At 44.2% G+C, this 11,693-nt stretch overlaps 1 protein-coding gene across 4 annotated transcripts; it reads left to right on the forward strand.

Annotated features, from left to right (window-relative positions):
- Positions 1 to 1,288: 1,288 nt before the first annotated feature.
- On the forward strand, positions 1,289 to 10,907 carry TARDBP (TAR DNA binding protein). 4 transcript variants are annotated; one of them, XR_009345062.1, is made up of 7 exons: positions 1,290 to 1,616; positions 2,608 to 2,859; positions 4,556 to 4,719; positions 6,114 to 6,254; positions 6,972 to 7,142; positions 7,511 to 9,741; positions 10,518 to 10,907. XR_009345062.1 is itself a non-coding variant. In XM_059135746.1 (6 exons), exons 2-6 carry the CDS (start codon positions 2,622 to 2,624, stop codon positions 8,039 to 8,041), a joined length of 1,245 nt encoding a protein of 414 aa, XP_058991729.1. In that variant the 5' UTR covers positions 1,289 to 1,616; positions 2,612 to 2,621; the 3' UTR covers positions 8,042 to 10,907. The 4 variants fall into 4 exon arrangements, 2 of the variants coding, with proteins under 2 accessions (XP_058991729.1, XP_058991728.1); XR_009345063.1 differs by having other exon boundaries at positions 7,511 to 8,720; positions 9,452 to 10,907; XM_059135746.1 differs by having other exon boundaries at positions 1,289 to 1,616; positions 2,612 to 2,859; positions 7,511 to 10,907.
- The last annotated feature ends 786 nt before the right edge of the window (positions 10,908 to 11,693 follow it).

Genomic DNA, 11,693 nt, shown 5'->3' on the forward strand with positions numbered 1-11,693 from the left:
TAATATAATAATTAATATATAATTATATAATATAATTAATGTTATATAATTATATATAATATTATATATAATATATATAATATAATAATATATTATATATAATATATATAATGATATATAATATATATATATTTTTTTTCTTTTTTTTCTTTTGTTTTTAAAGATTTTATTTATTTGATAGAGATCACAGGTAGGCAGAGGCAGGCAGAGAGAAAGTAAGGGAAGCAGGCTCCCTGCGGAGAGGAGAGCCAGATAAGGGCTCAATCCCAGGAGCCTGGGATCAGGACCTGAGCCAAAGGCAGAGGCTTCAACCCACTGAGCCACACAGGTGCCCCATAAAACGAATTTCTCCCCCCAAAATGGTTGAGTGGATTAGTTCAGATGACCAAAGCCTCCATGCTTCATCCGGTGCTTCAAAATGTTACTGACCATAGGGGCCCATGTGCCCAAACTCTGCCATCCTCTGTGTGCTGAGGCGCCCCCAAAGCCCGTAAAAGATCCGCAATCTGTCTTCCTCCACGCTCTCTTCCCTTATCTCTGCAAATTGACTCAGCCGCTATCTGGTTAGCAGAAACAGCACCCACCAGGACTTAGCCTTGCCCGTCTTAGTGTTTATTCCCTAGGAGGCTGTCCGGGAGGCCGTGGAGCTCCTCCACTCCGGAGTCAGACTGCCTGGGTTCAAATCCCAGTCCCACCATTGACTGGCCCTGTGAGGTTGGGCAGGGCCTGTCCTATTACAGGAAAAGCACAGTGTTATTATTAGAGGCCTGGAGCTGGAGTATGTTACCATTAGAAATAGGGTTCGAATCCCAGGTCCGCCATTTACTGCCTGGGTGACCTCATGCAAGATGCTTAACCTCTGTGTGCCTCAGTTTCCTCCTCACCTGTACATGAGAATTTTATCAATAGTACCTTCCGTACACGAGGCTATCGAGGTAGATGGTAGGCGCTATCATTTGTTTATTTGAAATAAAGTCATTCTTTCCAGGTGTGGAGCTTGCCTAGGGGAGTGGGGAGAGGATGCACCCGGCTGGCTTTTTAACCAAAGGTTGCTTGACTTCCCTGCTCTCTCCAGCTTCTCGAAAGTCAGGAAGACCCGGGACCCGGCTCCCCGCCCCCGTCTGGCCCCGCCCCCGTCTGGCCCCGCCCCTCCCCGCCCCACCTCACCTGGCCCCGCCCTGTCTCTCCTGGCCCTGCCCCTGAGCTAGTCTCGCGCACTTTCAGAGTGCGCGAGCTCGGGCCGGGACCGGGGGCCGACGGTTGGTCCGGCGAAGCCATCTGTTACGCTACGTGGGGGGAGCCAACAGTCTAGGCTTTCTTGTTTTTTCAATTTTGGGGTTTTCTCCTCCAGATTTTTGGCCATATTCTAGCGTTTAAGTCCGCCCCGTTTGCTCAGCCTCTCAGCAGGGAGCGCTGCCTCTCTGGGGAGAAGGTCATCGTGCCTCCGTGCGGCGTCCTTCCCCTCCTGACGCGGAGCCGGTGGGAGAGGACGACGGCCGGCGGGGGGAGGAGGCGGCCCTAGCGCCATTTTGTGGGAGCGAAGCGGTAGCTGGGCTGCTCCTGGATCCCTCGCTGCTTCGGTTTCCCTGTCGGGCTTCCTAGCAGCGGCCTAGCGGGTGAGTCGCGAACGCTTCTCACTGAGGACACCCGGGGCGTCTCGGCTCCGGCGCGGCGCGGCCCGAGGCGGACGCAGCGGGTTTCGCCCTCGCCCCGGGAAGGGAGCCGTGGGGCCGGGCCTGCCTCGTCCTGCCTGAGCGGCCTCGCGCGGGCGCGTCGTTAGGGCCCGGCGCGGGGTGGCAGCCGGCGCCGGAGCAGGGACAATTGGCCCGCGGTGCCGTGCAGCCCGAGGCGGAGCTTTGGCCTAGCCTCGGGCCCGAGCCGTGCCCTGGGCCTCCAGCACCCGGCCCGCCGGGGGACCCCGGCAGCCTAGGCCCTGGTTCCCCGCCTCTGTACCTCCGGCCGCGCTTAAAAACTCCTCCCTCGGACCCCACGCACTGGCTTCTGGGAGGTGGCGGCCCGCGTCGCTAAGGACCTGTCGTCGCTGTCCTTGGCTCAAGTTTGGGGAGCTCCCCCCGGAAGTCCCCCAGTGAGGAACAGGGAGGAACTTTTTTCCTGCCCTCTCCCCCTGCTCACTGCTCGCGTGCCTCCTCGACACGGCTTCTGCATCGTGTTCTCAGGGACATGTACCCTGATCCCCCACACACGGCTCAGCCGTAGGTTCTCCTCGGCCCCCCAGGATGATTGACTTCTTTCTGGTGGCGTATAGCACAGCTGTAATAAATGAATAGCTTGTTTGCTGTCATCTCTGCGTCCCCTTCCTCCCCGCCATGCCCCTTGTCACCAGCGTGCTCCGGGGGACTGACGGGTTCCCGGTGCTGCATCTGATGCGTAGTGGGCCCTGGGCACGTGTCTATGGCAGGAATGAACTCACAAGGCACTGTCCTTGCCTTGGCCTCGTTTCAGTGATCACCGACACGTATAAGAACCCAAACCCTAAAGTTCTAGAAGTCCTAGAACGTTGGGGCGGTAGTGTGTGTTCGGGTGATTTTTAAGGAAACAGTTTCTTCCACCTGAGTGAGTGTCATTAACATGTCTTTTCCCTTTAAGAAAGATAAGAAAAGATGTCCGAGTATATTCGGGTGACTGAAGATGAGAATGACGAGCCCATTGAAATACCATCAGAAGACGACGGGACAGTGCTGCTGTCCACAGTTACAGCCCAGTTTCCCGGCGCCTGTGGACTGCGCTACAGGAATCCAGTGTCGCAGTGTATGAGAGGTGTCCGGCTGGTGGAAGGAATTCTGCATGCCCCCGATGCTGGCTGGGGGAACCTGGTGTATGTTGTCAACTATCCCAAAGGTTTGTTGCTATTTGCTTTTGCAATTCTAAACTGTGGTGTTTGTATCTCCTCTGAGTTGGTGCAGCGCCTCATGTCACGGTGAAACCTCTCCTGTAACCCCAGTATTTATTTAAACTTTACTAATAGACTAGACTGGTTTGGAGCGTCTCTAGTCTAAATTAGTGAAAATTGGAGATAGAGAATGTTTTTCTAAAGAGAAAGCTATGTATTTAATTATCTGGACAAGTATGCCAAGTTAATGCTGAATTTAAAGGAAACTAAGACTGTTTTGTGAAGATCAGTCTTTTGTCAGTAGAATCTTTCAAAGTGCCCTGATACTTAGTTCTGGTTTTTGTTCTTGCAAGCTTGTATTATTGGTTCAGTTAATCTGATTTTTCCCTCCTTAAATGATAATCAGTTGCAGGAACCCAAATCTTGAATTAGTGCACTTATAATATGGGGTTTTGGTCTTATTCTCACTGCCACTTATCACTGGTGTTCTAAATCTTTAAAAAAAAAAAAAAAGGCATTAAGTTTGTGGAGGAAACAGGTACATTTTAGTGGTAAGAATTTGCTTTAGTTACTTTTGCTGTGTTACTTTTATTATAACTTGATGTTGCAAAAAGTATCCTGTTTGGTTAGTATACAAGACTTTGCCTTCCACTTTGAGAACATTTTTAACAGTATCAAGTTAGTTTTTCTTAGTATGCTGTTACCCAAATCTGAAATGTTGTTTAGATCGAGATAGGTCCCTGTGGGTTCATCAGTCCTAACAAATGTACCGTCTTGGATGGGGCAGGTATATGATAGCGGGGGAAGTTGTGCACCTGTGGAGGTAAGAGGGGAGATGTGGGAGATCTCTGCCTTCCTCTCCACTTTGCTGTGGACTTAAACCTGCTTTATAAAATAAAGTCTAGGGTTGCCTGGGTGGCTCAATCTGTTGGGTGTCTGTCTTCAGCTCAAGTTGTGATCTTGGGGTTCTGGGATGGAGCCCAGCATCATGCTCTCTGGTCACTGGGGAATCTGCTTCTCCCTCTCACTCACCAGTGTGCGCGTGTGCACTCGCTCACTCTCAAATGAAAATGAAAAATTTGTAAAATTAAAGATAGTCTGTTTCTTAAAATTCATTCAGTTCTTCCACTTCCCTTCTGAATACTGTTTTTTTTTTTTTTTTTTAAATAACCCAAGACTTTTCTATTATGAAATCAACATGAGTTCATGGTTGAACGTTTAGAAAAGAAAGAAAAAGAAAATTGAAGTCACTCTTGAATATACAGCTGGAGATAAAAGTTGGATTGTTTTTTGGTATACAACTTTTTAAAGTTACAGGCATTAAATTAAGCAACTCCATTTAATAGGCACAAAGTGTAGCGTGCCTTTTTAGCCTGTTTTTTTCCCCCTTACTATGTTTTTAGAGTCAGAGTGAAGTAGGATTATTTTTGTTTCGCTGTGCCTTTTGAGTGGGGAGAACAAACCATCATAATCTTCAGATCACCCGAAACCAGAGGTGGGAGTTCTTGCCTTCACACCAGCAGAGCCCCTCAGCCGCTTCTCTACTCCCTCCGTCTGTCTGTGAAGGCTGACCTCACTCTGCGAAAAGTTTTCAATATCTTATTCTTAGAATCTTTTTGCTTATTGTTGTTAGGTGTAGGAGCTGATGTGTTTTAAGACATGTTAAGTGAGGAGTTCTGAAAGGTTTCTGCTCATTTTGTTTAGATAACAAAAGAAAAATGGATGAGACAGATGCTTCATCAGCAGTGAAAGTGAAAAGAGCTGTCCAGAAAACGTCTGATTTAATAGTGTTGGGTCTTCCATGGAAAACGACTGAACAAGATCTAAAAGAATATTTTAGTACCTTTGGAGAAGTTCTCATGGTTCAGGTAAACTTTGATTTCATAGAACGATTTTTCTCTTCCCATGAATGAACATCCAGAATTCCTGTAGTTTGGTGACACTGTTGGCCCTTCATGCCCAGCAGACGGTATTTTTGTGTTTATTACATGCATACATAAGGGAGGCCGAAAAGAAATATGGGTTGGGGTGCCTGGCGGGCTCAGTGGGTAGAGTACGCAACTCTTGATCTCAGGGTTGTGAGTTCAAGCCCCATGTTGGGCCTAGAGCCTACTTAAACAAAAACCAAACTTGGGTTATACGATTTCCCATTATGCATATAGCCTATATTTTTGCCTTTGATGTTATAAAATCCAGCTGCATAAAGGCTTAAGGGCCTGTTTTTCTTTTTTTAAGATTTTATTTTTTTGAGACAGAGCATGCGCAAGAGTGGGGGTAGCAGCAAGGGGAGAGAGAGAAACAGACTCTCCACTGAGCAGGGAGCCCAGTGCGGGGCTTGATCCCACAACCCTGAAATTATAACCTGGGCTGAAGACAGGTGCTTAACTGACTGAGCCACCCAGGTGTCCATAGCCTATTTCTTTGTAACTTACATTGCTGGGAGATCAAAAAGCACTTATTTTTAAAGGTGGGGGGACTTGGCTGGTTCATTTGGGGGTGCATGGGACTCTTGACCTCAAGGTTGTGAGATGGAAGCCCACATTGTAGAGAGATTACTAAAATAAACTCTAAAAAGAAAAATACTTTTTTTCTGCTTTTCCCACTTAGGATTTGTAAATATTAGATCTAATATATCTTTGCATTCTAAAACATTTTGTTAAAATTCTGTTTTGCGACATGATTATTTTTTTTTAAGATTTTATTTATTTATTTGACAGAGATCGCAAGTAGGTGGAGAGGCAGGTAGAGAGAGAGGAGGAAGCCGCTCCCTGCTGAGCAGAGAGCCTGATGTGGGGCTCCATCCCAGGACCCTGGGATCATGACCTGAGCCAGAGGCAGAGGCTTTAACCCACTGAGCCACCCAGGTGCCCCCATGTTTAACTATTAACATGGTCTAGATCAATGTTTACCCTCCTCTTTTTTACCTCAAGAATAACTTGGTGTAAGTTTTACTTTGTTTTATTTATTTATTATTATTATTTTTTAAGATTTTTATTTAGTCATTTGATAGGAGGGAACACAAGCAGGGGGAGTGGGAGAGAGAGAAACAGGCCTCCTGCTGAGTAGGGAGCCCAACCTGGGGCTCAGTTCCATCATGACCTGAGCTGAAGGCAGACACTTGAACGACTTGGTTTAAATTTTAATTGAGCAACTCCAGTCAAAGTGAATGCATTCAAATTACCAAGGACCTGATTTTGGGGTGGGGGGGTGTCTAGTAAATTTCATTGGTTTTTGTTTTTGTTTTTGTTTTTTTTCTCCCTAGGTCAAGAAGGATATTAAAACTGGTCATTCAAAGGGGTTTGGCTTTGTTCGTTTTACGGAATATGAAACCCAGGTTAAAGTAATGTCACAGCGGCATATGATAGATGGACGGTGGTGTGACTGTAAACTTCCTAATTCTAAGGTATTTTGCTCTTTTTTCCTGTGCTTTGGGACTTTTTGCTGACAAACTCCCTTAGAAGACATTGTAAAATGACACATAAAATGCACTTGGAAAAGGTGGTGGCTGGTGGATTCCTGAAACCTTTTGCCTTGTTAAAGCCTTAGTACCTGCATGTGTGCTGAATATTTTGTTTGTTTGAAATCTTTAGTTTATTACCCCTCTAAAAGTTTTTTTGTTTTATTCTTGTTATTTTTAGTGCGTGAACAGTTTCTTACGTAGATACACAGTAAAAAATGCAAGGGCGGTCAGAATACATAAATCTTATCACAAGGGCCTGACTAGGTTTCAGGCAAGCAGGACTGACTCGGAGAGTTAGCGTCTTTGCCAGGGCATTTCTGTCATTGGCTTTCCTTAATCCAAATAGCTAGTCGTGAACTTTAAATTTTAAAATGTGGGGGCCACTGGCAGGCTCAGTTGGTAGAGTGAGTGTGACTCTTGATCTCAAGAGTTGTGAATTCAGGTCCCGTGCTGGGTGCAGAGAAAACTTAAAAATTCGGTTTTTTTAAAAAATAAAATGTTTTTCCTCACCGAAGTTTTCAAAAGACGTGCTGGTGCAGAAAACTAAGAATGTACCTACTTCGTAATGACTAAGAGGAAAGGCAGGTAACTTTTGTTCGATCCTCTTTTCTTGGCTCGTAGAATATTTCTCATAGTTCTCTTTTCTTTTGACTTGCCCAGCAAAGCCCGGACGAGCCTCTGAGAAGCAGGAAGGTGTTCGTCGGGCGCTGCACGGAGGACATGACCGCCGACGAGCTGCGCCAGTTCTTCTGCCAGTACGGGGAAGTGGTAGACGTCTTCATTCCCAAACCGTTCAGGGCCTTTGCCTTTGTTACGTTTGCGGACGATCAGGTATTTTTCTCTTTAACAATTTTGTCCCGGCTCTGTTAGGGAATTGTCTTGAACTTCTCCTGCGCCGCTAGTTGCCGTCCTTAGCTGAGCTGTGGGCTAGGTGGGTCTAGATGGTCATGATAAACCCTTGCGATACGTTTTCAGTGTGAGGCAGTTAACTCAGAGAACTCTGTTTGTTGAGAATAAGCTGGCAGATCCCTGCTGCCTTCCAGGAGGTAAAGGCGGTTTTATGGCTTCGAAAGAAATGAGCGGTCGTTGCTTATTTGTCCTCCAGCTTAGACCATGGCTTGACATGGGAGTGTTATCGCTACCTTGACGCGTGACACAGTGGTTTAATCTCCCTTATCTACGCCTCTTATTTCTTACAGGTTGCCCAGTCTCTTTGTGGAGAGGACTTGATCATTAAAGGAATCAGCGTCCACATATCCAATGCTGAACCTAAGCACAATAGCAATAGACAGTTAGAAAGAAGTGGAAGATTCGGTGGTAATCCAGGTGGCTTTGGGAATCAGGGTGGGTTTGGTAACAGTAGAGGGGGTGGGGCTGGCCTGGGGAACAATCAAGGAAGTAATATGGGCGGAGGGATGAACTTTGGTGCTTTCAGCATTAATCCAGCGATGATGGCCGCGGCCCAGGCCGCGCTGCAGAGCAGCTGGGGCATGATGGGAATGCTGGCCAGTCAGCAGAACCAGTCGGGCCCGTCAGGTAACAACCAAAGCCAAGGCAACATGCAGCGGGAGCCAAATCAGGCCTTTGGTTCTGGAAATAACTCCTATAGCGGTTCTAATTCAGGTGCAGCCATTGGTTGGGGATCCGCATCGAATGCAGGGTCAGGCAGCGGCTTTAATGGAGGCTTTGGCTCAAGCATGGATTCTAAGTCTTCTGGCTGGGGGATGTAGAGAGTGGGCGTGGTAGAGACTGGTGGGAATTCACATTTTTCTAAACACATGGTAAGTATATTGTAAGATACATATGTACTAAGAATTTTCAAAATTGGTTTGTTCAGTGTGGAGTATATTCAGCAGTATTTTTGACATTTTTCTTTAGAAAAAGAGGAAAAGCTAAAGGAATTTTATAAGTTTTGTTACATAAAGGGTTGAAATATTGAGTGTTTGAAAGTGAACTGCTGTTTGCCTGATGGGTAAAAACCAACACACTACAATTGATATCAAAAGGTTTCTCCTGTACTCTTTTATCCCTGGACTTGTCAAGTGAATTCTTTGCATGTTCAAATGGAAACCATTGGTTAGGACTACATTCTTTTTTCCTTGTTTTAATTTGAACCCCACCATATGGATTTTTCTCTTAGGAAGATCTCCTTCTCGGAGATGACGGTGTCACAGTGTTTGGTTCTTTCTGGTTTTGTTCTTGTTTTTTTAACGCTTGTCTCCCTTCACATGCACAAGTACAATACGAAGCCTTCATTTAATCTCTGCAGTTCATCTCATTTCAAATGTTTATGGAAGAAGCACTTCATTGAAAGTAGTGCTGTAAATGTTCTGCCATAGGAATACTTCTGTCTGCACGCTTTCTCATTCAAGAACTCGTCAGCACGCTGCACAGGCTGCGTCTTTGACGGTGGGTGTCCCATTTTTATCCGCTACTCTTTATTTCATGGAGTCGTATCAACGCTGTGAACGCAAGGCTGTGATATGGATCCAGAAGGCTGTTTGAACTTTGAAACCTTGTGTGGGATTGATGGTGGTGCCGAGGCATGAAAGGCTAGTATGAGCGAGGCCAGGAGAGAGCGCGTGCAGAGACTTGGTGGTGCATAATGGATATTTTTTAACTTGGCGAGATGTGTCTCTCAATCCTGTGGCTTTGGTGAGAGAGTGTGCAGAGAGCAATGATAGCAAATAATGTACGAATGTTTTTTGCATTCAAAGGACATCCACATCTGTTGGAAGACTAAGTGAGTTTTGTTCCTAGATAACCCACGTTAGCTGAATGTGTTAAGTGAAACGATGACTTGTACTCCCCCCACCCCTTTGTCAACTGCTGTGAATGCTGTATGGTGTGTGTTCTCTTCTGTTACTGATCTGTAAGTGTGGTCACGTGAACTGAAGCTGGTGGGGTGAGAACATGGACGAGCTTGTGGTGTGCTTTGCAGGAGTACTTGGAAGCAGAGTTCACCAGTGAGCTCGGGGTGTCGCAAAGAAGGGTGGAAGTTCTCATGTCTGTTAGCTACCCATAAGAATGCTGTTTGATGCAGTTCTGTGTCCTGTGCTTGGATGCTTTTTATAAGAGTTGTCAATGTTGGAAATTCTTAAATAAAACTGATTTAAATAATATGTGTCTTTGTTTTGCAGCCCTGAATGCAAAGAATTCATAGCAGTTAATTCCCCTTTTTTGACCCTTTTGAGATGGAACTTTCATAAAGTTTCTTGGCAGTAGTTTATTTTGCTTCAAATAAACTTATTTGAAAAGTTGTCTCAAGTCAGATGGATTCCTCACCTGTCATGCATTGACACCTGATACCCAGACTTAATTGCTATTTGTTCTTGCATTGTCCAAAGTGAAAGTTTTTTGTTTTTTTGTTTTTTTGTTTTTTCTTTTTAAATCTAGTTTTTAATAAGTCTGGGTGACCGCACCTAAAATGGTAAGCAGCGCCCTCCGGCTTTTTACTAGTGCCTCTGTGCGTTTGGGTGATGTTCTATTTACATGGCCTGTATAAATCTCCATTGGGACTCTTGCCTTCTAAAACTATTCTTATTTGGGGGAGTGGGAAGAACTCTGTTAATTATTTTCAAATGCTTTGTAGCAAAGCATAGCAGTCGAAAAGAAGGGCATATCAGCACCTTCCTAGCTTGGGATTTGAAAAGTGGAATTAATTGCAGTAGGGATAAAGTAGAAGAAACCACAAATTATCTTGTGCCTGAAATCCATTACAGAGCCTGATAGCTTTAAGAACTAGCAGGGTGGGGTGTCTGTCTGGAAGTGTTAAGTGAAATGGGCTTTGTCCCCCACAAGTGGGGGACTAGAGTAACGTTGAATAAAATCGTTTACAAACTCAGATTAGACTCTCACAATGCATTGTGAAGTATGTAAAAGCAATAATTACTGATTCTCTGTTGTACTTTTTATGTAACTGCTGTGAGAGTCGAGCTTGTTTTCTGATGGAAGAATGTGAACGGGTTTGTGTCGGTAGTTCTACCTGATGCCCTTACCTGGTAGATGATGATAAATAGGTTTGTCATTTTGCACGTTGCGTGTTTGAAACTTTTAGAAATGAAGTCGTCCTTTAGACTTGTGATCGCCACGTTGTTTCGTTATTCAGTTTCCTCTGTAAAAGGATCTTGCGTTGTTTGAATTTTTTTTTCTGCATCTAAATTGCATGATTTCCAAACCCTGTACCATCTGAATTTTGCATTTTAGCACTTGCACTATTACTCAGCAGCAGTAACATGGTAACACTTAAAATGGTATTCGGGGACCTCCAAAGACTAAACTGACAAGCCTCCAAGGAGCCCAGGGGTAAGTTCACTTGTCAATGGCATGGTTTTAATCCCTTTTTTACACTTGTTGTAAATCTAGTTGCCAGTCTTAGAAGGCTTTCAATGTGGAGCAGCCTTCTGTTAACATGTTTGTGGTACCAGTAGCTGTGGGTATTTAATTCTACCCTAGAAAAAAGAGAAAAAAAGAAAATGAAGTCTAGAAGTAAACTATTTGGCAAAGATTTGTTTTTAAAAGTCTATTTGGTCATCTCAATGCATTCATTCTCAAAACTTTTTGAACCAGTTGAATAAAAAATTTGTTGTCACCACAGTTTAGTGTCTGGAGTCTTACTGGAAAAATACAGTTTCTTTTTTATATGTGACAAAGGCGATGGAAAGTTACCATTCAAAAGTGAGTCTCAAGAAGTTCCCCCCCCCCCCCTTTAATGAGCACAAGAGAAATTGGGCCAACAGTCAACAGTGAATTATTACATGAGTGGTAGTTATTTGGCTAGAATGAAACCCTTTGTTAAATGTTAACCTATTAGAACTTCTTAAGGAGGAACAGCCAGTGAAAACGGCATTAGATCTTTAAGGTTAAATCGGCTTAAATTGTGTCCTTTGGAAAAAGAAGATGTACATGATAATTAGAATAATTTGTTGTTGAGTACTAGGTGAGTAGTAGCTCTTAATTGTGTATGAGTTCTATACTTAGCTATTGTATGGTATGTGATCTGTTGTTTGTTAAGCATGCCCAAGTATTTCCATGTTCATTGTAAGAAGGAAAAAACCAACTATAGATTTATCTGTTAAACCACCACTTGATTCTGACGTATTTCTTCTTAAGGAAATGCCACATTTGATTCAGCTGTTTTCTATATGTGAATATTATATTCAGGTTATTTCCAAGTGCCAGAACATCCTCACAGCTAAATTAAATTCTTAACATTGGAATTACTAGATCAAAGACTATATGCATGCTGTCAGGGCTTTTCAGATATTTCCAAATTGTCCTTTAGAAAATGTATATTGTCTTCAACAGTGTGAAATAGTGCTATTTTGTCTGCCAATTTTAATAAGTGAAAAATTCTATCTCATCATTTGTGCTGTTGGTTTT

This window comes from Mustela lutreola, chromosome 10 (assembly GCF_030435805.1).
Source record: "Mustela lutreola isolate mMusLut2 chromosome 10, mMusLut2.pri, whole genome shotgun sequence".
Classification (NCBI taxonomy): domain Eukaryota; kingdom Metazoa; phylum Chordata; class Mammalia; order Carnivora; family Mustelidae; genus Mustela; species Mustela lutreola.

Coding starts and splice junctions, on each gene's coding strand:
- TARDBP (XM_059135746.1), top strand. CDS start 2,622: ATGTCCGAGTATATTCGGGTGACTGAAGATGAGAATGACGAGCCCATT. Junction 2,860..4,555: donor TGTTGTCAACTATCCCAAAG/GTTTGTTGCTAT, acceptor CATTTTGTTTAG/ATAACAAAAGAAAAATGGAT. Junction 7,143..7,510: donor TTACGTTTGCGGACGATCAG/GTATTTTTCTCT, acceptor TATTTCTTACAG/GTTGCCCAGTCTCTTTGTGG.